At 51.1% G+C, this 21,515-nt stretch overlaps 1 protein-coding gene across 1 annotated transcript in view; it reads left to right on the top strand.

Annotated features, from left to right (window-relative positions):
- The window catches only part of RHPN2 (rhophilin Rho GTPase binding protein 2), a 63,168-nt gene that overhangs the window by 11,153 nt on the left and 30,500 nt on the right, over positions 1-21,515 (top strand). The window contains exons 2-4 of the mRNA XM_008257269.4: positions 2,936-3,051; positions 17,176-17,304; positions 20,004-20,079. Coding sequence (XP_008255491.1) covers positions 2,936-3,051; positions 17,176-17,304; positions 20,004-20,079 — 321 coding nt within the window. The remainder of the gene's footprint in view (positions 1-2,935; positions 3,052-17,175; positions 17,305-20,003; positions 20,080-21,515) is intronic.

The following is a 21,515-nucleotide window of genomic DNA, read 5'->3' as shown; positions in this document are numbered from 1 at the left end:
ACAACTTCTCTGTCCCTACCTCTCTCTAACTCTGCCTTTCAAATAAATAAAAATAAATCTTTAAAAAAAAAAAAGAAGAGTTTACCTTCACTAATAATAGAACCTGCAAATTGGAAGAATGGGACACATGTTTGCATGTCAACATGGTAAAGATTAAAAAGAATACTTTTCCGGCCGGTGCCGCGGCTCACTAGGCTAATCCTCCGCCTTGCGGTGCCAGCACACCGGGTTCTAGTCCCGGTTGGGGCGCTGGATTCTGTCCCGGTTGCCCCTCTTCCAGGCCAGCTCTCTGCTGTGGCCGGGAGTGCAGTGGAGGATGGCCCAAGTACTTGGGCCCTGCACCCCATGGGAGACCAGGAGAAGCACCTGGCTCCTGCCTTCGGATCAGCGCGGTACGCCGGCCGCAGTGGCCATTGGAGGGTGAACCAACGGCAAAGGAAGACCTTTCTCTCTGTCTCTCTCTCTCACTGTCCACTCTGCCTTTCAAAAAAAAAAAAAAATCCTAAAATCAGCTGCAATGGTTACACCATTCTGAATATACCAAAAAAAAAAAAAAAAAAAACCAAAAACAAAAACAAAAGAAAACAAACTACTGGGTGTTTAAATGGGTAAGTTTTTTTTTTTTTTTTAAGTATTGTATATATTAAGATATGCAGCATGATGTTATGGGATATATACAGGTGGTGAAGAGTTGCTATAGTGAAGCAAACAAATACGCAGCATCTCACATGGTTACTGCCCCTCCCCTGCACGAGAACCGCCGAAAGGTGCATTTGGCAGGGATCCCAGTACAATATTAGCTGCAGTCCTCACGTTGTACATTAACTCTCTAGACTTGTCCATTCTGCCTGCCTGCTGCTCTCTCTCCTCTGCCCCACATTTCCTCCCTTACCCCATGGTAACCTGTTTTATTCTCTGTGTGATTGGCTTTTTTTTTTTTTTTTTTTTTTTTGGTAAGATTTCACCTGTAGGTGAGATCATGCAGTATTTATCTTTCTGTGTCTGGCTTATCTCACTTAGCATGATGTCCTCCAGGCTTATCTGGGTTGTGGCAAATGGCAGCGTCTCCTTTTTCAAGGCTGAATAATAGTCTGCTGTGTGTATATACCAAAGTTTCTTTATCCCAACTGTGTGGATTTTATGGTATATACGTGACACATTCATGAAGCTGTTATTTTTAGATTTATTTTATTTATTTGAAAGGCAGTTTTAGAGAGGGAGAGACAGAAAGATCCTCCATCCATTGGTTCACTTCCCAGTGGCCACAACAGCCAGGGCTGGGCAGGGCCAAAGCTAGGAGCCAGGAGCTTCATCCTGGTTTCCCATGTGGGTGCAGGGGCCCATGCACATGGGCCATCTTCTACCACCTTCCCAGGTGCACCAGCAAGGAGCTGGATCAGAAGTGGAGCAGCTGAGAAGTGAACCAGTACACATGTGGGATGCTGCTGGCAGACTAATTTGTTACACCACCGTGCTGGTCTCCTGAAGCTGTTGGTTTTTAAAATGAGACTTAGATTCAGTAGCTGAGGGAAGGGTGGCCTGCTGGTGAGGTTTGTGTGCTTCTGTTTCCTGGAAGATGACTGGGGTGGTATACGGGGAGCATTAAAGAGGTGTGACCCCATAACTCTGCCCTAAAGATTTGCTCAAGATTTATCAAGATTGCTGTCTGTAAATGTGCACCAAGTTGTTATCTGTAAAAGCAAATACTTGGAAACAATCTAAATGCTTAATCTATAAGCAATTGGTAAATCGTATTTAAAAAGGCAATATCATACAGTCAATAAAATCCCGTTTTGAGGTACATTTCATAATAAAGGAAAACTTCAGAGTAGAGTCCTGAGAGCATGTGCCAAACTTGTGTGCCATGGTGAAGAAAAGGAGCACACAGCAGCCCGTAGGCCACCTTTGGGACAGCTGTTTGCAAGGTTGGCCCTCACCTGGCACTGGAAGCCTGGTTCTCGCAGCCTTCCCTCCCTTCCCTAAGTGGGAAGGTCAGTGCGCTGCCCCTACACCTGCTTCCCTGCTGGCAGTCTGGAATTCGGGTATGTGCTCTGCAGAGGGTGGCTGCCTTTGCGATCGATCACACACCCCTCTCCCCCCAGTAAGAACCCTAGGCGTTGATTGGGACCTTGGATTTGTGTCACTGGGAAGGGTGTGCTGTGTGCCCCGTCGTGGGAAGGAGAGTGTGTCGGGGAGCCTGCACGTGGATTCCTCCAGACTGCCTGTGCCCTGTGTGACTTGGCTGTGCATCCTTAGGAAGCCGCTGTCTTAAATCTTAGTAGGGACTCAATGCTGAGTCCTGCAGGGCCTTCTAGCAGATCTCCCAACACGAGCTTAGGGACTCCTGGCACAGCCACTGTTGTGGAAAATAACACCATGCAGAGAAGGGAGGAGACCAGAGCACAGTGGCAGGCTTTTGGGTTTGCATTTTTTCTTAATAAAGGTTTGTTTCCTTTTTTGTTTTCTTTCTAAAGCAGAGAGAGAGAATGAATCTCTCCATCTGCTGGTTCAACTCCTCAAATTCCTACAGTAGCCAGGGGGTGCACCAGGCTGAAGCCAGGAGCCTGAAACTCATTCCAGAGCTCCCATATGAGTAGCAGGGGCTCAGCTGCTTTAGCCATCACCTGCTGCCTGTTGGACTGTGCAGCAGCAGGAAGCTAGAATCATAAGCAAAGCTGGGACTCGAACCCGGGCACTGTTGCAGGGGACTATGGAATGCCATCCACCCAAGCAGCATTAACTGCCCCACAGCGGCTGTTTAGGACTTGTGTTGTTATCAGTGGCTTTTATTTCCTTCCTTGGGCTTTTCAGTACCTTCTGTGTTTTCCCTGTGGGTGTTACTTGTGTTTACTTAGCGGGTTTCTTGTTGTTGTTGTTGTTGAACGATGTCATTTTTAGAGGGGCAACTGAAGGGACATCTCTTGTCTTCCCGTAGGGATGCAACCCCCTCGCGCAGACTGGCCGGAGCAAGCTGCAGAATCAGAGGGCCGCCTTGAACCAGCAGATCCTGAAGGCCGTGCGGCTGCGCACAGGAGCAGAAAACCTTCTGAAGTACGTGACTGCTGCCAGCCCTGGCATGGCCGGGAGCTCAGCCTCTCCTGAGACCTGCACTCCCGGGCCTGCTTCTGGGCTGTTGTTCTGTGCATTCTCCTCATTGCTGGCACCTGGGGCTTGGTTGTGTGAAAGACTGATATTTCACCCAGCTGTTTGTGTGTCTGCAGTGCAGGTGGTGCCTGGCCCCAGTCCTCTCAGCCACCCGGTGGGAAGTCCATTCATTGTCTGTCTGTCTGTCTCCCTGCTTTCCGTGGGACCTGCTGATTTTTCTCCTCTGGTTGCTGTATTATCACTGCTTAGTAAATGTGTGTTGAATGTCAAAGGAAAGGAAGCGGGGAATGGGGACTTTGTATTGCCAGTGTCCACCTTTTAAAAAATATTTATTTGAGAGGCAGGCAGACAGGGAGGTCCCACCCACTGATTCACTCTCCAAATGCCCACAGCTGCTGGGGCCAAAGCCAGGAGCCAAGAATGCAAGCCAGGTTGGAATCCAATTATTTGAGCCATCACCATGGCCTTTCAGACCTGCGTTTTGAAGAGAAATTTATTGAGGCCGGCGTTGTGATACAGTGGGTTAAGCTGCCACCTGCAATGCTGGCGTCCCAAATGGATGCCCATTCACGTCCTGCTGCTCTGCTTCTGATCAAGTGCTGGCCTAGAAAAGCAGTAGAAGGTGGTCCAAGTGCTTGAGCCCCTGCCACCCACATGGGAGACCTGAAAGAAGCTCCTAGCTTCACCCTGGCCCAGCCTGGCCATTTTGGAATGAAACAGGTGTTTCTTCTTCTCTGTCTCTCCCTCTCTCTGTAACTCTGCCTTTCAAATAAATAAAAATAAAAAAATTATTTATTTACTTATTTGAAAGACAGAGTATCAGACATGGATGGAGACAGACAGACACACACAGATGCGTCAGAGAGAGAGATATCTTCCATCCATCTGCTGGTTCACTCCCTAAATGGCTGCAACAGGCAGGGCTGGCCAGGCCAAAGCCAGGAGCCCAGAACTGCATCCTGGTCTCCCGTGTGGATGCAGGGGCCCGGGGATTTGGACCATTATATGCTGCCTTCCCAGGTACGTTAGCAGGAAGCTGGATCAGAAGTGGAGCAGCTGGGACTCCAGCTGGCACTCCTGTGTGAGATGGAGGTGTTGCAAGCAGCAACTTAACCCGCTGCACCACAACTTCAGGCTCTTCTAGGATCTGCACCTGCAGGAAGCTGGGGTCAGGAGCAGAGCCAGGCATTGAATCCAGGTACTCAGATGGGGGCATGGGCATCTTGACCAGTGTCTGAGCTGCAGGAAACCTGCCCCCATGTCCTTTTTTCTTTCCTTTTCTTATTTTCTTTTTCTTTTCCTTTCTCTTCCCTCCCTCCCTCCCTCCCTCCCTCCCTCCTTTCTCTCTCTCTCTCTCTCTCTCTCTTTCTTTCAGACTTATTTATTTTTATTTATTTGAAAGGCAGAATTAGAGCGCAGGAGAGACAGAGAGAGATCTCCCATCTGCTGGCTCACTCCCCAAATGGCTGCAACAGCCGGGGTCTTGGCAGGCCAAAGCCAGGAGCCCAGAGCTTCTGGCTCTCCCATGTGAGTGCAGGGGCCCAAGGACTTGGACCATCCTCTGCTGCTTTCCCAGGCACATTAGCAGGGAGCTGGATTGGAAGTGAAACAGCCAGAACTCAAACTGGTGCCCACATAGGATGCTGGTGTTGCAGGCAGGAGTTTAACCTGCTCTGCTACAACACTGGTCCTCAGTATCCATCTTTCTTTTTTTTTTTTTTTTAATTTATTTATTTACTTGAGAGGCATAGTTATAGACAGAGAAAGAGGTCTTCTGTCTGCTGGTTCATTCCCCAGATGGCCGCAATGGCCAAAGCTGTGCTCTGATTCCAAAGCCAGAAGCCAGGAGCTTCCTCCGGGTTTCCACATGGGCCATCTTCCGCTGCTTTCCCAGGCCATCAGCAGGGAGCTGGGTCAGAAGTGGAGCAGCCAGGACTCGAACCGGTGCCCATGTGGGATGCTGGTGCCGCAGGCAGGTGCTCAGCCTACTACGCCACAGCGCAGGCCCCAGAGTGTCCATCTTTCTAGTGAGAGGGTCCAGTGCAGGGCCCAGCTCTCAGAGCACTCGCTAGTTTGTTCTGGTGGTAAAACAGTTAACTCAGCAATCAGAGTTCAGTGAAACCTTCCCTGTGTCTAAGCAGCTGTAAACCTCCCCACACCATAAATGCCACAGTCGGTGTGCCAGCTTCCTTTTGTTTACAGCCAATGCCAGCTTCCGTCTTCCTTTAGAGCTCTGGGGGTGAGGCCTGTAGGCCCCACGCGGCCTTCTACAGTGGGCATTCGAGGCACACCGCATGCTGCAGGCCAGCTAAGTGGCCGAGGTTCCTCCTGTAGTCTAAGGAAGTCCCAGGGAAGTGGCTTGTTATACCTGCTTGAGACTGCAGTTCCCTTGGGGCCAGCGCTGTGGCGTAGTGGGCTAAGCCTCCACCTGTGGTGTTGGAATACCATACAGATGCTGGTTCAAGTCCCGGCTGCTCCTCTTCCAATCCAGCTCCTTGCTAATGTACCTGGGAAACAGTAGAGAATGGGCCAAATGCTTGGGCTCCTGCACCCACGTGGGAGACCCAGAAGACGCTCCTGGCTCCTGGCTTCGGATTGGCTGAGCTCAGGCCATTTGGGGAGTGAACCAGCGGATGGAAGACCTTTCTCTCTCTCCCTCTCTGTGACTGTAACTCTACCTTTCAAATAAATGAATAAAATCTTTAAAAAAGAAAAAAGAAACTGCCATTCCCTTGGAGCTTCCTGTGACTTTTAGGGGCTTCAGGGGTGAGGAGTGCGAAAATGCCTGCCCATCTGGATACGGGTAACGGAGTTTCCAGTGCGTCAGCTTCATTGCTGGAGACCTTGGGAAGCCCAGAGGTGGCAGCTGCGGCGGCGTCGTCTTTTTTTTTTTTTTTTTTTTTAAGATTTATAGATTTATTTATTTGAAAGTCAGTTACAGAAAGAGAGAGTTCTGCATCCACTGGTTCACTCCTCAGATGACCACAACGGCTAGGGCTAGGCCAGGCTGAAGCCAGTAGCCTAGCCTTCTATTTGGGTCTCCCACTTGGGTGGCAGGGGCCCACGGACGACTTGGGCCATCTTCCACTGGCTTCCCAGGAACATTAATAGGGAGCTGGATTGAAAGTGGAGCAGCTGGGAGTTGAACAGGCACTCCAACGTGGGTGCCCAAGTCACAAGCAGTGGCTTAAGCTGCTGGGCCGTATTGCCACGTTTTTGTGTAAACACAAAAGGACAATGAAGGAAGCTGTTAGTAGAGTCTGTACCTGGACACCTGTGTACCTCTGGAGAGGCGCCTGGATGTTGGGTTTGCTGCTGTGTTTCAGGCCGTGGTGCTGAGAAGGCTGTGGTATGTTTTGTGGCCTCAGGTTCTGGTGAACACTTGCACAGGCCGGCTCTGGGCCAGCCCTGATGCTGCGGCCTCCCCTAGAGCAGGCTACAGTAGATTGGCCTGTTTGTGGATTTGCTGAGTACCTCTAAGAGGCAGGCCAAAGCCGAGGCTGCCCACAACAGGCCCTATTCTATAGTTTGGATTTTAGTTCAGGTCTTATGTTAGATATACTAAGAGAGTGGAAACTTCATCCAATTATGGTGATGGGAGGTGGGGGCCTTTGGGAGGTGATTGGGTTGGGTCATTGGGTGCCATGTCCATAATTAAATCCTGGTGGCCTCATAGAAGACCAGGTGGACATAGACAGCAGCTCTCTGTCTCTTGCCACGTGATACACTGTAGTGCCTTAGGATTTTTTTTCCCTAAGATTGTTTTATTTATTTGAAATAGAGAGAGAGAGAGAGAGAGAGAGAAATTGAGCTTCCATCTGCCTGCTGGTTCATTCCTCAAAATGCTTATAACAGCCAGGGCTAGGCCAGGCTGAATCAGAGATCCAGGAGCTCTGTCCAGGTCTCCCATGTGGGTGGCAGAGGCTCAGGTAGGAGGGCTGTCACCTGCTGTCTTCCAGGCACATGGCAGGGAGCTGGATGGAGTAGCTAGGACTCGAACTGGCACTCCAGTATGAGTTTTGGGTGTGCCACACAGCGGCTTAGCCCACTGTGCCACAAGGCCCTCCCCTTAGGATTGCGTTAGCAAGGACTGCATTATCAGAGGCTAAACCAGTGCACCCCAGCTCTTCTGCGCTGGGAACGTGCAGAGCCGTGAGCTAAATACACCTTTATAGTTAGCGGCCTCACGTATTTTGTTGTAGTGCCGAGAAACTCACCATGAGGCCCAGTCTCATGGTAGGTGGGGCGGGGGCAGGGGGGGGGGAGGGCCCCCCCCCCCCCGACTAATCTGAGTACATCAGGAGGTGATGCTTCCTACAGGGGAGGCCTCTGACCAGGCAGGGGCTGGGGCAGTGCTGGCTGGCTGGCTCTGCTAAGGACGCCAGCAGCTGCCCCTGGGAGGCCCCCGCCGGGCTCCGGTCACGGTCATGTTGGCAGTTGTTACACTGGCAGGGATGGGGGTGGGGCTTGGTTGTTAATGATTCTCACAGTGCCCTGAAAGTTCCAAGTGCCCCTCTCTCGAGAATGTTGTCAGAGGAACCCCTGAAGGTATTTATTAATCTGACTCAACCGACACCAACCGCTTCCTAAAAACAAACAGGGTGTTTCGCCAAGCCCAGCCCTGGCCCACGGTGTCCCTGGCAGTGACAATGTGGCTGTCCTTGTAGCAGGGGGTGGTTTCTGCTGTGTGTTGGGCCTCACTGTCCTCCTGGTTCCCAGGTGAAGGTAAAGCAGGTGGAATGGGGGCAGGGGGATTTTTGGAAAATGTCCCCGGAAATGCAGGAGTGGCAGTGAGGGCCCGAGCCCTTGTCTGCACTGGGAAGGTTGCTGGTGGCAGGGCGGGCAGATTCTGTGCACTGGCAGGGTCATCTCCTCCTCTGGTCCGTCTTAGCTGAGAGTCCAGGAGCTCCCTGGGGTTTGATTCAGAAGATAGGACGTGTTTTAAGTATGTCTTGTCAGACTAGGTGAGAAAAATGCTGTCTCCCCTCCTAACTCGCCTCTCTCCCTGGAGAAGAGCTGGGGTAGAAGGGTGATGATCTCTCTGAGAATGAGGCGGTCATCGTGAGACTTCAGGCGGGTTGCCACATGGGCCTGTCTTAACTCAATGCTTCTGTGAGCGACCGCAGGTCATTTCACCTCTGGTGGGTTTCAGGTTCCTCTCCTGTGCCTGTGGCTGTTGGACCAGATGAGGAGGAAAGCCCAATCTGAGGCTTGCAGGGATCTGTGGGTGTGGAAATGAGTGAATGGGCCTGGCTCAGTGCTGCGAGGTGATAGGGAGTGGTGGGGATTGTGGTGAAACGCAGAGTGCACACTCTGTAGTGGGCAACTGTGATGTATGTAGGGCAGGGCCCAGGTGGCCAGGTCTTCTGAACCTGCTCACTCCACCCCCAGAGAAACTAGAGTTTTCTTGTTTTTTTTTTGTTTGTTTGTTTGTTTGTTTGTTTTTTTAAATTTTGTTGAATTGTTAAATATTGCAGCCAGTTGAAGGGGAGAGCCCCTTGAAGGGAGAGCCCAGTGAACGAGACTTCCTGTGTTTGCCCATTTTCGGCTGCTATAACAGAATGCCTGAGGCTGGGTAATGCACAAGGAAAGAGGTTTATGTAGCTTGTAGTTTCGGAGACTGACTGTGCAAACAGCTCGGCCCTGGCTCTCCTGAGAGCTTCCTGGTGCGTGGTGGAATGGTGGGAGCATGCTCTGGAGATACCGCGTGGAAAGCTGTCAAGCCAGAGAGAGGGGAGGGGCTGGTCTCGCTCCTCCACAGCGAGAACCAACTGGGGTCCCAGGAGAACCACCTTGATGTCTTCCTAAGGCAGCACCCACAGTGACCCAGTCACCCCCTGGGCTCTGCCCCCTCCGCCTCCCAACCTCACCACACTGAGGACCAAGCTTCCAACACACACACCCATGGGGGACACTCAAACCGCAGCCAAGCCAAAGCACCTGCAGGTCAGTTTGTGGTTTCTGGACCAGAGTGACCTGGGGTTGCCTTGGTTGTGATGAAAGTGACCTGAGGTTGCTGACTGCCCACACCATCAGCTCTGAGGGGCTGGGGCGTGTCTGTGCTGTGGGCTGCATGGGATGTGAGCCCCTTCACAGCTTGGGACCTGGCACCAACTTGGAGATCTGCCTCTCTGTGCCGGGAGCAGGCGTCCTGCCAGCTGCCTGAGCTGCTGCCCCAGCCCACAAGGGCTTGCCTGGGCTGCTCCTCACCCCAGCCTCCTGAACCCCCAGCAGAGAGGGCTGGGATCAGACGGACTTACTAAACGGCTCCCATAAGCTCTATGAAGCCCGTGCGAGCCCTTAGCTTGATATGGTTCCTGTTGCTGGAGGGACAATTTTCTGAAAAGACTTGGAGGAGAAAACTGTACTAAAAGAAATGGGGATGTGTGGGTCAGAGAGCAAAAGCCAAGTGCGTCTTGAAGACAGAAAACCCACATAGGGGCCGGCGCCGCGGCTCACTAGGCTAATCCTCCGCCTGTGGCGCTGACACCCCGAGTTCTAGTCTGGTCGGGGCACCGGATTCTGTCCCGGTTGCTCCTCTTCCAGTCCAGCTCTCTGCTATGGCCTGGGAGGGCAGTGGAGGATGGCCCAAGTGCTTGGGCCCTGCACCCCATGGGAGACCAGGAGGAAGCACCTGGTTTCTGGCTTCGGATCATCGTGGCCACTGGGGGCTGAACCAACGGCAAAAGGAAGACCTTTCTCTCTGTCTCTCTCACTGTCCACTCTGCCTGTCAAAAAAAAAAAAAAAAAAATACACATGGGGCCAGTAAAGAAGTCTGGACTTGAGGCAGAGCTGTTGTCACCTGGGGGCTTTGTATGGCAGCAGGGGTGTCAGAGGCTCCAACTGGAGCACACATGTGTGTGGCTGCGGTCTGTGGTCAGAGGGAATGGTTGATGTGGCCTTCCTTCTCCTGTCCACACTTGGTGGCTTGGTCACTCATGCAGAGTAAGTGGGACACTTTCTTATTCTTGACCCTTCTATCATCCTTGGCAGGAAAAGCCCAGGGGAGCAGGCCTGCCTTCCCTTGGGGGTCCAGGCCAGAGGGTGGCCACGCAGAAGCCTTTGTGGGCAGGAACACCCCTTAGCCCCACTCTGGGTGTGCTCAAGTTCTCTTCTGGCTGAAACATCAATTAGGAGACCACAGGGGCCTCCAAGGAGGTGCATGCCCAAGGAGAAGCTGGAAGGGGCCCTGGAAGCAGTTTTCATCCAGAAAGGCAGCCTGGGTACAGAGGTCCATACTGGTGAGACCCAGGCCCTGGCTGAGTCCCTAATTTGTGTCCCCGGTTCTGTTTTTGTCCATTGTTCCAGCCAGGGCCCTAGCATACCCACCATCTTGAACTGGTGCATCTTATTTGAGAATCCCACTTTTAGCCATGAATCGGTAGAAATACTGCCCTGCACCGGGAACACAGCTCAAGCCCAGGGTATCTGAGACATCTGGACACCCAGTGGTCGGCATTGTGGAAACCAACCCTGAGACCCCGCATGGCGACCAGCCTTTGTAAGGGTGACCCACCCCGGGGGGGTTCCCATCCAAGGAGCAGAGAGGAGCAGGTGGCTGATTTGTTGCAAAATCTTAAGTCATAGTGGTTTTGAAGCTGGTGGGGTGGGGAGAGACGTGGCAAACTGATATGTTTATACTGGTGGAAAAAGCAAGAGTTGGCAATATTTGGAAGCTCTCCAGGTGTTTGGGGTGGATCTTAGGGCCTCAGTTATGTTTAAGTCGGATGCACTCAGCTCCCTGCTGCCTCCAGGGAGTGGTCAGTACTCTGACATTTGTCCTTCCATGAACTGTAACTTCCATCACATGGAGGAGAGGACTATGCCAGGTTCCAGGAGAAATGCAAAGAAATAGAAGGCTTGTCCTCCAGGAGTTACGATTGTTCATCTTGCCTTCTTCCAAACAATGGAATTGAGGCACGTTAGCAAACTCTTACAGCATGTAAGTAAGATTAAGCTGGAGTGAGTGAGGATTTGAGGGCACAAGGAAGGTAAAAGATTTAGCTGGGGGTAAGACGAGCGAGTACATGCCACAAAGTGCTGTGAACTTCGGTGTGAGGGGCTGGTGTTGGGTGTAACCATGGCTTGTGATTCCAGCATCCCATGTCAGACCACCTTGAGTCTCAGCTGTTCTTCCGAGCCAGCTCCCTGCTAATCCATCTGGGAAAACAGTGGAAGATGTCTCAAGTGCTTGAGCTCCTGCCACCCAAATGGAAGATCAGGATGGAGTGCCTGGCTTCAGCCTGGCCCAGCTGCAGCCTCTGTGGCCATTTGGGGCCATCTCTGGTGCCTATATGAGATGCTGGTGCTACAGGCAGAGAGGCTTAACCTACTATGCCACAGCACCGGCCCCAATATGTCTTAAAAAAGAAAAGAAAACTACCTATGGTGGGAGCCCCCGTTTGTCTCTGAGCTTCCTAGCAGTCAATGTGAAGAAGGGAATATGATCTGGAACACATACTCATTAGCAAAGGAAACAGATTGCTAAGAAGAAGAGAACCCATTCTCAATACTGAGTGCCAAGAGGATTTTCTTTTCTTTTCTTCTTCTTTTTTTTTTTTTTTTTTTTTTTTACAGGCAGAGTAGACAGTGAGAGAGAGAGAGAGAGAGAGAGAGAAAGGTCTTCCTTTTTCTGTTGGTTCACCCTCCAATGGCCACCGCGGCTGATCCGAAGGCAGGAGCCAGGTGCTTCTCCTGGTCTCCCATGGGGTGCAGGGCCCAAGCACTTGGGCCATCCTCCACTGCACTCCCGGGCCACAGCAGAGAGCTGGCCTGGAAGAGGAGCAACCAGGACAGAATCTGGCGCCCCGACCGGGACTAGAACCCAGTATGGCAGCGCCGCTAGGTGGAGGATTAGCCTATTGAGCCGCGGCGCCGGCCAAGAGGATTTTCTTTCCTGGATCCTTGTGGACGTTGCCAGCTAGTAAATCCTTTGTTTTCTCAATAGCATCTCTGTGGCACAGGTGTTATAAGCTGCAGTTGGGAGCATGCTGGATGACGAAATCAGTTCAGTGGGTTGCTGCCATATAATAATAATAATAAAAAATGTGGTCTTTGTTCCCTGTGTTCCTGGCACCCAGCTGCTCAAACCCTTGGATTTCCCTGAGTGATAAGAGTATCTTTTATATGCCGATGAGATAGCTCTTGATGGGGAGGCTTTGAAAGACCAGCTGATGGATTTGAGGCTTGGGGCTGGAGATTGATTACATGGCCCAAGATTTAATCAGGCCTGCTTAAGGAGACCTCCATACAAACTTCTAAGTGATGGTGATGGCATTCAGTGAGCTTCCAGGCTGGTGAACACAGGAAGGTGCTGGGAGGTGGCCCACCAGGCAGGGCAGGGGTGCTCTGCACCACACCCTGTGCCTGCAGCGCCTCCATTTGGTCCTCCCAAGATTATACTCTAATAATCTGATTTCCGCGTGCATTCAAGCAAATTACTGAACCTGATGAGGGGGTCGTGAGAAGCCCCAATTTCTATGTAGCTGGTCAGTGAGAAGCACTGGTATTTCCCCTCTCCTGGTAACGTGGGACCAGGCCCTTAACCTGCGGAGTCTGACTTCAGAAATAGGTGTCAGAATTAAACTGTTGGATACCCATTCAGTATCCGAGAACCAGAACCGGAGACTTGCAAACATCATTGTTTAGCTGGAGCTGGTGCAGGGAGCTGGATTGGAGGTGGAGCAACCAGGACTTGAACTGGCGCGCACATGGGATGCTGATACCACTAGCGGTGGCTTTATCCTCTATGCCACAGTGCCAGCCCCAAAATGCATTTCTTATTTGTGATCATTCCCCCTCCTCTGCCTCCAAAAAATGATTTGCAAGCCAGCGGTCTTCACTAGGTTTAGTTTCCAATATCTCATTGCTTGGCTGGAGAGTCCAACTGTGCATGAGACGAGGTAGGAGAGAACCCCAGTGGAGATGGCAGATGGTGAGGAGCACTTGCTGTTTGGTGGTGAGCAAAGCAAGCAGGTGACAGGTGGCTGCATTGTCATCAGCTTAGGAGGGGGCAGTGGTCACACACGTCTTGTGGGCTGGATGTGGCTTTTGGCTGATGAGCCTCAGGTTTTCTCTTCTGTGAAATGACCAGTTTAGGACTCTAAGGGATGGTTCTTTTTTAATTTGAAAGGCAGAGAGACAGTGATCTTCCATCTGCTGGTTCACTCCCTGAATGCCCACAACAGCCATGGCTAGCAGCCCACAGCTCAATTCAGGTCTCCCATATGAGTGACGGAGACCTAAGTACTTAAATTATTATCTGTTGCCCCCCAGGAAGCTGGATCAGGAGAGTTGGAATTTGGGCCAGCACTCCAATATGGGCTGAGGGCATTCTAGGTAGCATCTTAGCCCCTGCACCAAATGCCTACCCCATATGTCAGGTCTGTAGTAGCTGTCAAAACCTCCACTTAGGGGACAGTGCCGTGGCTCACTTGGTTAATCCTCTGCCTGCTGTGCCAGCATCCCATATGGGCACCGGGTTCTAGTCCCAGTTGCTCCTCTTCCTGTCCAGCTCTCTGCTGTGGCCCGGGAGGGCAGTGGAGGATGGCCCAAGTGCTTGGGCCCCTGCACCCATATGGGAGACCAGGAGAAGCACCTGACTCCTGGCTCCGGATCGGCACGGCGCCGGCTGTGGCAGCCATTTGGGGAGTGAACCAACGGAAGGAAGACCTTTCTCTCTGCCTCTCTCACTGTCTGTAACTCTACCTGTCAAAAAAAAAAAAAAAAAAACAAAAAACAAAAAACAAAAAAAAAACAAACAACACCCTCCACTTGAAGACTTGGTCAGAGGCCAGTGTGGCACAGTGGATTGAACCACTGCCTAGGATGCCAGTTGGAGTCCTGGCTGCTGCCCTTCCAATCCAGCCCCTAGCTAATGTGCCTAGGAAAGCAATGGAAGATAGTCCATAGATTTGGGTCCCTGCCACCGGGATGGACTTCTAGACTACTAGCCTTGGCTGTTGCAGCCATTTGGAGAGTGAACCAATGGATGGAAGGTCTCTGTCTCTCACTCTCTGTCACTCTGTCTTTCAAATAAATAAAATAAATCTTTAAAATAAAGAAATAAATAACCTGGATAAAGTTGATTCCTATTTATTGCTGAATACTGTTCAATTCTGTGAATATTCCCTATGAATATGCTACATTGGGGATTGTTTCTACCTTTTGGCTACCATGATTGACATTATCATTTTTCTTGGAGGATTCCTTAGAATAGAATTGCTGCATCATATGGTTAAATTCATGTTTAGCATTTGTAGAAACTGCCAGAATGACTCTACTATTTATGATCAGCAGTGTATGATAGCTTATCACTAATAGTTGTTACCTATCATTTTTATTATGGCCAATCTAGTGGGTGTGTATTGGTATCTCATATCATTTTAATTTGCATTTCTCTATTCACTAATGCTGTTGATCTTCCATTCATGTGCTTTTAGCTATTTGTATAGTTTTTTTTTTTTTTTTTTTTTGTAAAATGTCTATTTGGGTCTTTTGCTGATTTAAAGAGAGTTGGGGACAGGCATTGTATTCCACTGCTTGCAGTGTAGGCATCCTAGATTGGAGTCTTTGCTGCTGTGCTTCTGATCCAGCTCCCTGCTGATGCGCCTGGGAACGGAGCAGATAATGGCCTAGGTGCTCGAGTCCCTGCCTCCCACATGAGAGACCTGGATGGAATTCTGGGCTCCTGACTGCAGCCTGGGTCAGCCATGGGCCTTGTGGGCATTTGGCGAGTGAACCTGTAGATGGAAAATCTCTTTCTCTTCTCTGTTTCTCCTTCTTTTTCTGTCAGTCCTCCTTTCAAATAATTTTTTTTAAAAAGTCACTTAATTGACTTAAATTATTAATTTATAGAACTATTTGTCCTGGATGTAAATTCTGTTGTCTTTTTTTTACAATTTATTTTATCTATTTGAGAGGCATACTGACAGGAGAAGACACATCTTCTGTCTGCGCGTTCACTCCCCAGGGGATTGCAATGCTCTGATGTGGGAGCTGGCATTGCAGACAGCGGCTTCGCCTGCCGCACCACAACGCCAGGCCCCTGGATGTAACTCCGCTATCAGATGCTTGACTTGTAAATATTTTCTCCCAGTCTGTGGCTTGTGTTTTCACTTTCACAGTACTGCCTTCTGTTGTGCAGATGTTAAATTTGACAATGTCCAATTTATATCAATTTCTTTTATAGATTCTGCTTTTGGTGTGTAGCTAAGAATACTTTATCATCGGAAGTTTTTTTTTTTTTTTTTTTTTTGACAGGCAGAGTGGATAGTGAGAGAGACAGAGAGAAAGGTCTTTCTTTTTGCTGTTGGTTCACCCTCCAGTAGCCGCCACGGCTGGCACACTGTGGCTGGCGTACCGCGCTGATCCGAAGGCAGGAGCCAGGTGCTTCTCCTGGTCTCCCATGGGGTGCAGGGCCCAAGCACTTGGGCCATCCTCCACTGCCTTCCCGGGCCACAGCAGAGAGCTGGCCTGGAAGAGGGGCAACCGGCAAAGAATCCAGTGTCCCGACCGGGACTAGAACCCGGTATGGCGGCGCCGCTAGGTGGAGGATTAGCCTATTGAGCCGCGGCGCCGGCCCATCGGAAGTTTTAAACATGTAGCTTCTCCCCTTTGCCCCCATCAAAAAAACATAAGCAGGATTTGATTTGGAGTCTTAGGAATTGTAGTCCAGGAGACACGAGTTCAGACAGTGTTCCTCATCTGTAGCTGGTGCACTGCAGTGTCTAACCCATTTTAACTTCATGCTTGTGTGTGATATGAGGTTAAGGTTAATTTGTTCCCTGTTGTGCAGAAGAGTTGACGTAGCAGCCCTGAGACTGTTACTCGTAGGAAGGTCTGGATGGGGTGGGCATTTGGCCTGGTAGCTAAGATACCCGTGTCTCTATCACAGTACTTGGGTTTGATACCCAGCCTTGGTTCTAACTGCAGCTTTCTGCTGAAGCAGACCCTGGGAAGTAGCAGTGATGGCTCAAGTAACTGGGTCTTTGCAACCCACGTGAGAGACTTGGCTTGAGTTCCTGGCCCATGCTCTTGACTCCAGCTGTTCCTGGCGCTCGAGGAGCAAGCCAGCAGATGGGAGCTCTCTTGCTATGTCTCTGTGCCTCTAAGAAAAAAACAAAACAAAAACAAAAACAAAAAAAAAAAAGGAAGGAAGGTAGGAAGGAAAGAAGGAAGGAAGAACAGCCTGCAAAGGTTGGCCTTAGGTTAGTGTCTGGAAACTTAGGTTTTTGTTTCTTTAAGATTTATTTATTTTGAAAGAGTCAGAGTCAGAGAGAGAGAGAGAGAGAGAGAGAGAGAGAGAAGGCTTCCATCTGCTGGTTCATTCCTTAGATAGCTGCACTTGTCAGTACTAGGCCAGGTTGAAGCCAAGAGTCTGGAGCTCCATGCACGCCTCCCACATGAATGGTAGGGGCTCAAGCACTTGAGCCATCATCTGCTGCCTCCCAGGATCCATTAGCAGGAAGCTGGATTGGAAGCGGAGTAGCTGGGGTTCCACTGCTACTCCTTTAATGGGATGAAGGCGTCTCAACTGGTGGCTTAATCCGCTGTGCCACAATGTTGCCTCAATGCCTTTTATGTGCTGGATTGCTAATGTTTGTTGAGGATTTTTGCATATTTTGTTCTTGAAGAGGATTGGTCTGTTGTTTTGTTTTCTTGTGTTGCCTCTCTCTGCTTTTGGATCAGAGTAAAATACTAGCCTCACAGAGTTAGTTGGGAAGCATGACCTCTTATTTTCTTACCTATTTTTGTTCAAGAAGGATCACTGATGGTCCTGTGGAGGGTGACTGGAAGCACCTTCCCTTTTCAAGGCTATTTCTTTGTGCGCACATCTTAGGAGTCCTGTCTGACATCTCGCAGTGTCCTTGGCCATGCAGCCAGGTCCATTCACTGGCAGGTGTGTGCCTTACAATGGGGCAGGTGCCACTTGTCCCTGAGAAGCCTTATCTGATCACAGCTGTGCGTGGCCTCTTAGAACTTCCCTGCAGGGACTGGGGGTTGGGTCTTCTCACCCAGCAGCTGGGTTGCTTGGCTGCAAGCACTTCCCCCTCCTCTTCTCTGAACAGAGTAGCCACGAACCAGAAGGTGAAGGAACAGGTGCGCCTGGAGCTGAGCTTCGTCAACTCAGACCTGCAGATGCTCAAGGAAGAGCTGGAGGGGCTCAACATCTCTGTGGGAGTCTACCAGAGCACGGAGTAAGTGGGGGGGGGGGCGCTCTGAGCCTGGGCATGGTCTGCATCAGGGGTGTGTGTGGAAAGGCCAGGCGGGGGGCTACGGATTAAAAGCCTGGCAGCCCCTTCTTCGGGAAGTGAGAGAGTGAACAGGTTTGGGGCAGAGCATGGTGCTAGAACCCATGGGCTTGGTTGGGGAGTACCTGGAGTGGTGGACAAACAGGCATTTGTCTTGGGGACCCCTTGGGCTGTGATTTCTGAGAACTGCATGCCTGGGTTCAGGCAGGCAGTTGGCTTTGCCCTAATGATATCCTGGATGTGCTTCTGTGGACAGCTGCAAGAGCTGACCTGCTGATGGGACCCAAGTTGCTCTGCCTTCTTCCCCCTCCGCCTGTCACCAAGCACAGGGCCTGACTCGCCGTCCTTCTGTTGATAGAACACAAGAAAGCACCTGCTCAGGGATTATCTATGTCAAAGATTAAGGGGCCCACGTGAGTCGCCTGAGAGGTGGTACTGTGAGAGGAGTGTGTCCCATTTCATATTCTTTTTTACTTTTAAAGATTTATTTATTTATTTGAAAGGCAGAATTACAGAGAGACAGAGGCAGAGAGAGAGAGAGTGTGTCAGTCTTCCATCTGATAGTTCACTTCCAAATGGTTGCAACAGCCAGAGCTGAGCCGATCTGAAGCCAGGAGCCAGGAGCTTCTCCCAGGTCTCCCACCTGGGTGCAGGGGCCTAAGGACTTGGGCCATCTTCCCCTGCTTTCCCAGGTGGTAGTAGAGAGCTGGTTGGAGCACCTGCACTGCAGGTGTAGACTTTATCCAGGCCCTGTCCCACTAAGTATTCAAATTGCGAGGCCTGCGTTTAGGAAGTGCAAGAGGAGAAGTAGTGAGATGTGGCTTTCAGCAAAGCCCAGAAAGTCTACCAACCCCCACCTTTGAAAGGAATGCCCACCTGAAGACCTGCTGCCTGACTTTGCATATGAGGAAGGGAGAGTGCACCTCAAGTAGGCAACCCCAGGGGCCGGCCACTCCATCAGAAATTGTTCCCTGGATTAACAGAAGGGAGATGTTTGGGGACTTTGAGTCACCTTGGAATGTGCACTTCCTGATTCTAATCCCCTGAGTGGCACCCTGGGGCGCTGTGTCTTGCAGAGGGAAAGCCCTGGTGCAGGCCTCCTTCCCTCCTGACAGCCATGCCTGCCGGCTCCCAGAGTGGATCTAGACAGCTAGCCAGAAGGTTTTCCCAGCCTACATCCTGCATTAAATTCCAGGGTTTTGCCCATCAAGTCCAAGTTCCTCGAGGAGGCAAGGAGGCAAGGCAGGGCCAAACTTCCGTAATAAGTGAAGGTTGTTTGGTGCTTGTGTTTGCTGTGTGCGAGAGCAGGGGAGTCCATTGTGGGGGCTTCCCACTGGGATGTGCACTGATGTCCCCTGTGTGGTCACTGTGGCTCTACAGAGTGGCCACAGTCGCTCTCCTGTGTCACTGGGGAGAGAAGAGAAGAGACAGGCACATTCAAATGCCACCTGCCACTGGTGTCCTGTTTTCAAAGTAAATCGTCTCTTTTTTTGCACTGGATCTTTTAAATGCTTCTGTAAGGTAGGCAGGAAAGCAATGTTCTTATTGTGATAAGAAAACACAGGGAGGCCCTGTGGCAACATGTTAGGGCCACACTGGGGCTGGCATGCCCTGGTGTGGGTGTGCTGGACACTCACTGCTCCTCTTCCTGTGACCTGGACAGTCATGGAGAGAGCAGACTTTGCCTTCAGCGCGGCATAGTGTGAGGACAGGAGGGCATTGGGGCTCGGATGAGTGGGACCTTGCCCACTTTCTGGGAGGAACTTTGGGGGAGCCACACACCCAGGCTGGGTATCGCCTGCTTGCTTTTAGCACAGCTGCACCACAGGGGGCAGTTTCAGTTTACAGCTGCATTGTCCACTCACCCAGCCTGCATTCCTGGCCTTCTCTCTGGGCTGCGCTGAACAGCCAGAGGAGGTCTCTTGTTACAGGTCAGGGGGCTAAGTCCCTGTTTGCAAAACAGTGCCTGAGCCTGATGCACTTCCTGCTGGCCCTGCCCCTAGGAATGTAGGCTCAGGCTGCACTCCAGGGTGACCTGTGGGGTGACCCAGTGGTTCCTAGGGGTGGAGCTGAAGCCAAGCCAGGGTCTGCCCCTAGGCTGGGAGCCAGGAGTAGGTGTCAGATGCAGTCCCCAAAGGAGGCAGCAAAGGACCCTGGGTTATGCACATGGGGGCTGTTGGAGGGCTGCTGGAGAGAGATGGGACCCACTGCAGTGAGGAGAGGACGCAGAGAAAGAGAGGAAGGGCTGGGGGGCTGTTGAGGAAGGCCCAGTGGCAGGAGGAGTGCCCCTCTGGGCTCTCAGTGAGTACCTGAGTACCCCAGGCACAGACCCTGCTGCACAAGAGGTTCTCGGCACTGTGGCTGAACAAGAACGGTCCAGGGTGGAGGGATACATCAGGATCGAGGTGGTGAGGGGGCCTCCTCTGTTAGGCTGGGGTGTTAGAAGTCATACGTGAGCTGGGATCCCTTTGAGAACAGAGGGAGGTCATTGCCAGAGTCACCTTACGGAACATGAATTTGTCAGCCAGGTGTGTGCTGGGGGTGGGGCCCTGGGCTAGGCTGCGGGGCCCGGGGCTTGGGTGTTCATGGACCCTGTGCTGGGGGAAGGCTGGGGGTGTTCATGGACCTTGTTGTGTTCCTTTCAGGGAGGCCTTTACCATTCCCCTGATTCCTCTTGGCCTGAAGGAAACCAAAGATGTTGACTTCTCCATCGTCCTCAAGGTAAATCTCAAAGCTGTGTGTGCCCCAGATGGGAATAAAGAAATTGTGTGTCCCTTGCAGTGGCCTGGGGCCCAACGGCCAAGTGTCAGTGGGTGTCTGGGTGCTTGTCCCTGATATTCTTGCTCTCTTCTTTGGGGACGTCCAGAGCTCCTGGGTGCCTGGAGAGGACAGGTTGGAATTGCTGGCCAACCTCCGCTGGGAGCTGTGACAGAGAGGGTCTGTGGTGGACATGCTCCTGAATTTACAAACTACATCTTATGTTAGGATCTTCCTGCTGTGTCCATAGCCAATTTAGGCTATGCTTTTGAAAGAATAGAGAATTTTTCCCCAACATTTTATTATGAAAATTTCCCAAGTTATGGAAAACCTGGAAGAATTTTGCAGTGATTCCATCTAGAGTCTTCTATGAACATGTTGCTGTGGTCGCTTGTATTACATAACTGTCCATCTGTGCATCCCTGGTGTATTTCAAGGTAAATTAATGCTGTCAATTCACTGCTCTTAAATACCTGAATAACTAGAGTTTCTGGTTTATTTTATTCCACCCATCATATTCTTGAGTTTGTGGATTGGTCAGGATCTCGATCTCTGTCTCTCTCTCTCTCTCTTTCTCTCATTTATTTATTTATTTGAAAGGCAGAGTTAGAGAGAGATCTTCCATCCATTGGTTCACTCCTAGTTGGCCACAATGACTGAGGCTGAGCCAGGTTGGAGCCAGGAGCCTGGAACTCCATTCAGGTCTTCCACATGTGTGGCAGGGGTCCAAGCACTTAGACCATCCTCTGCTGCCTTCCCAGGTGCATTAGCAGGGAGTTGTAGCAGAAGTGGAGCAGGGGCCGGTGCTGTGGTGAAAAGCCGCCCCCTGCAGTGCCAGCATCCCATATGCGCGCCGGTTTGAGTCCCGGCTACTCCACTTCTGATCCAGCTCTCTGCTATGGCCTGGGAAAGCAGTAGAAGATGGCCCAAGTGCTTGGGCCCCTGCACCCATGTGGGAGACCCGGAAAAAGCTCCTGGCTCCTGGCTTTGGATCTGCACAGCTCCAGCCATTGCGGCCATATGAGGAGTGAACCAGTGGATGGAAGATCGAGATCGCCCTCTCCCTTTCCCTCTGTCTCTCTCCCTTTTCCCCTCTCTCTCCGCCTCTGCCTCTCTATAACTCTGCCTTTCAAATAAATAAATAATCTTTAAAAAAAAAAAAGAAGTGGAGCAGCTGGGGCTCACATTGGTGCCCATGTGGGCTGCTGGCTCTTCAGGAAGAATTACGTTTCTGGGATGGGCATTTGGTGAAGCAGTTAAGGTACAACCTGGTACACCTGTATCCCACATCAAAGCACCTGGGTTTAATTCCTGGCTCTGGCTCCTGATTCTAGCTTCCTGCTCATGCAGACCCTGGGAGGCAGCAGGGATAGCTTGCCTGATTGGGTTCCCACTGCCTA

This window comes from Oryctolagus cuniculus, chromosome 18 (assembly GCF_964237555.1).
Source record: "Oryctolagus cuniculus chromosome 18, mOryCun1.1, whole genome shotgun sequence".
Lineage (NCBI taxonomy): Eukaryota > Metazoa > Chordata > Mammalia > Lagomorpha > Leporidae > Oryctolagus > Oryctolagus cuniculus.
Note: the sequence above shows the minus strand (reverse complement) of the source record. Positions and strands in the feature narration are given on the sequence as shown.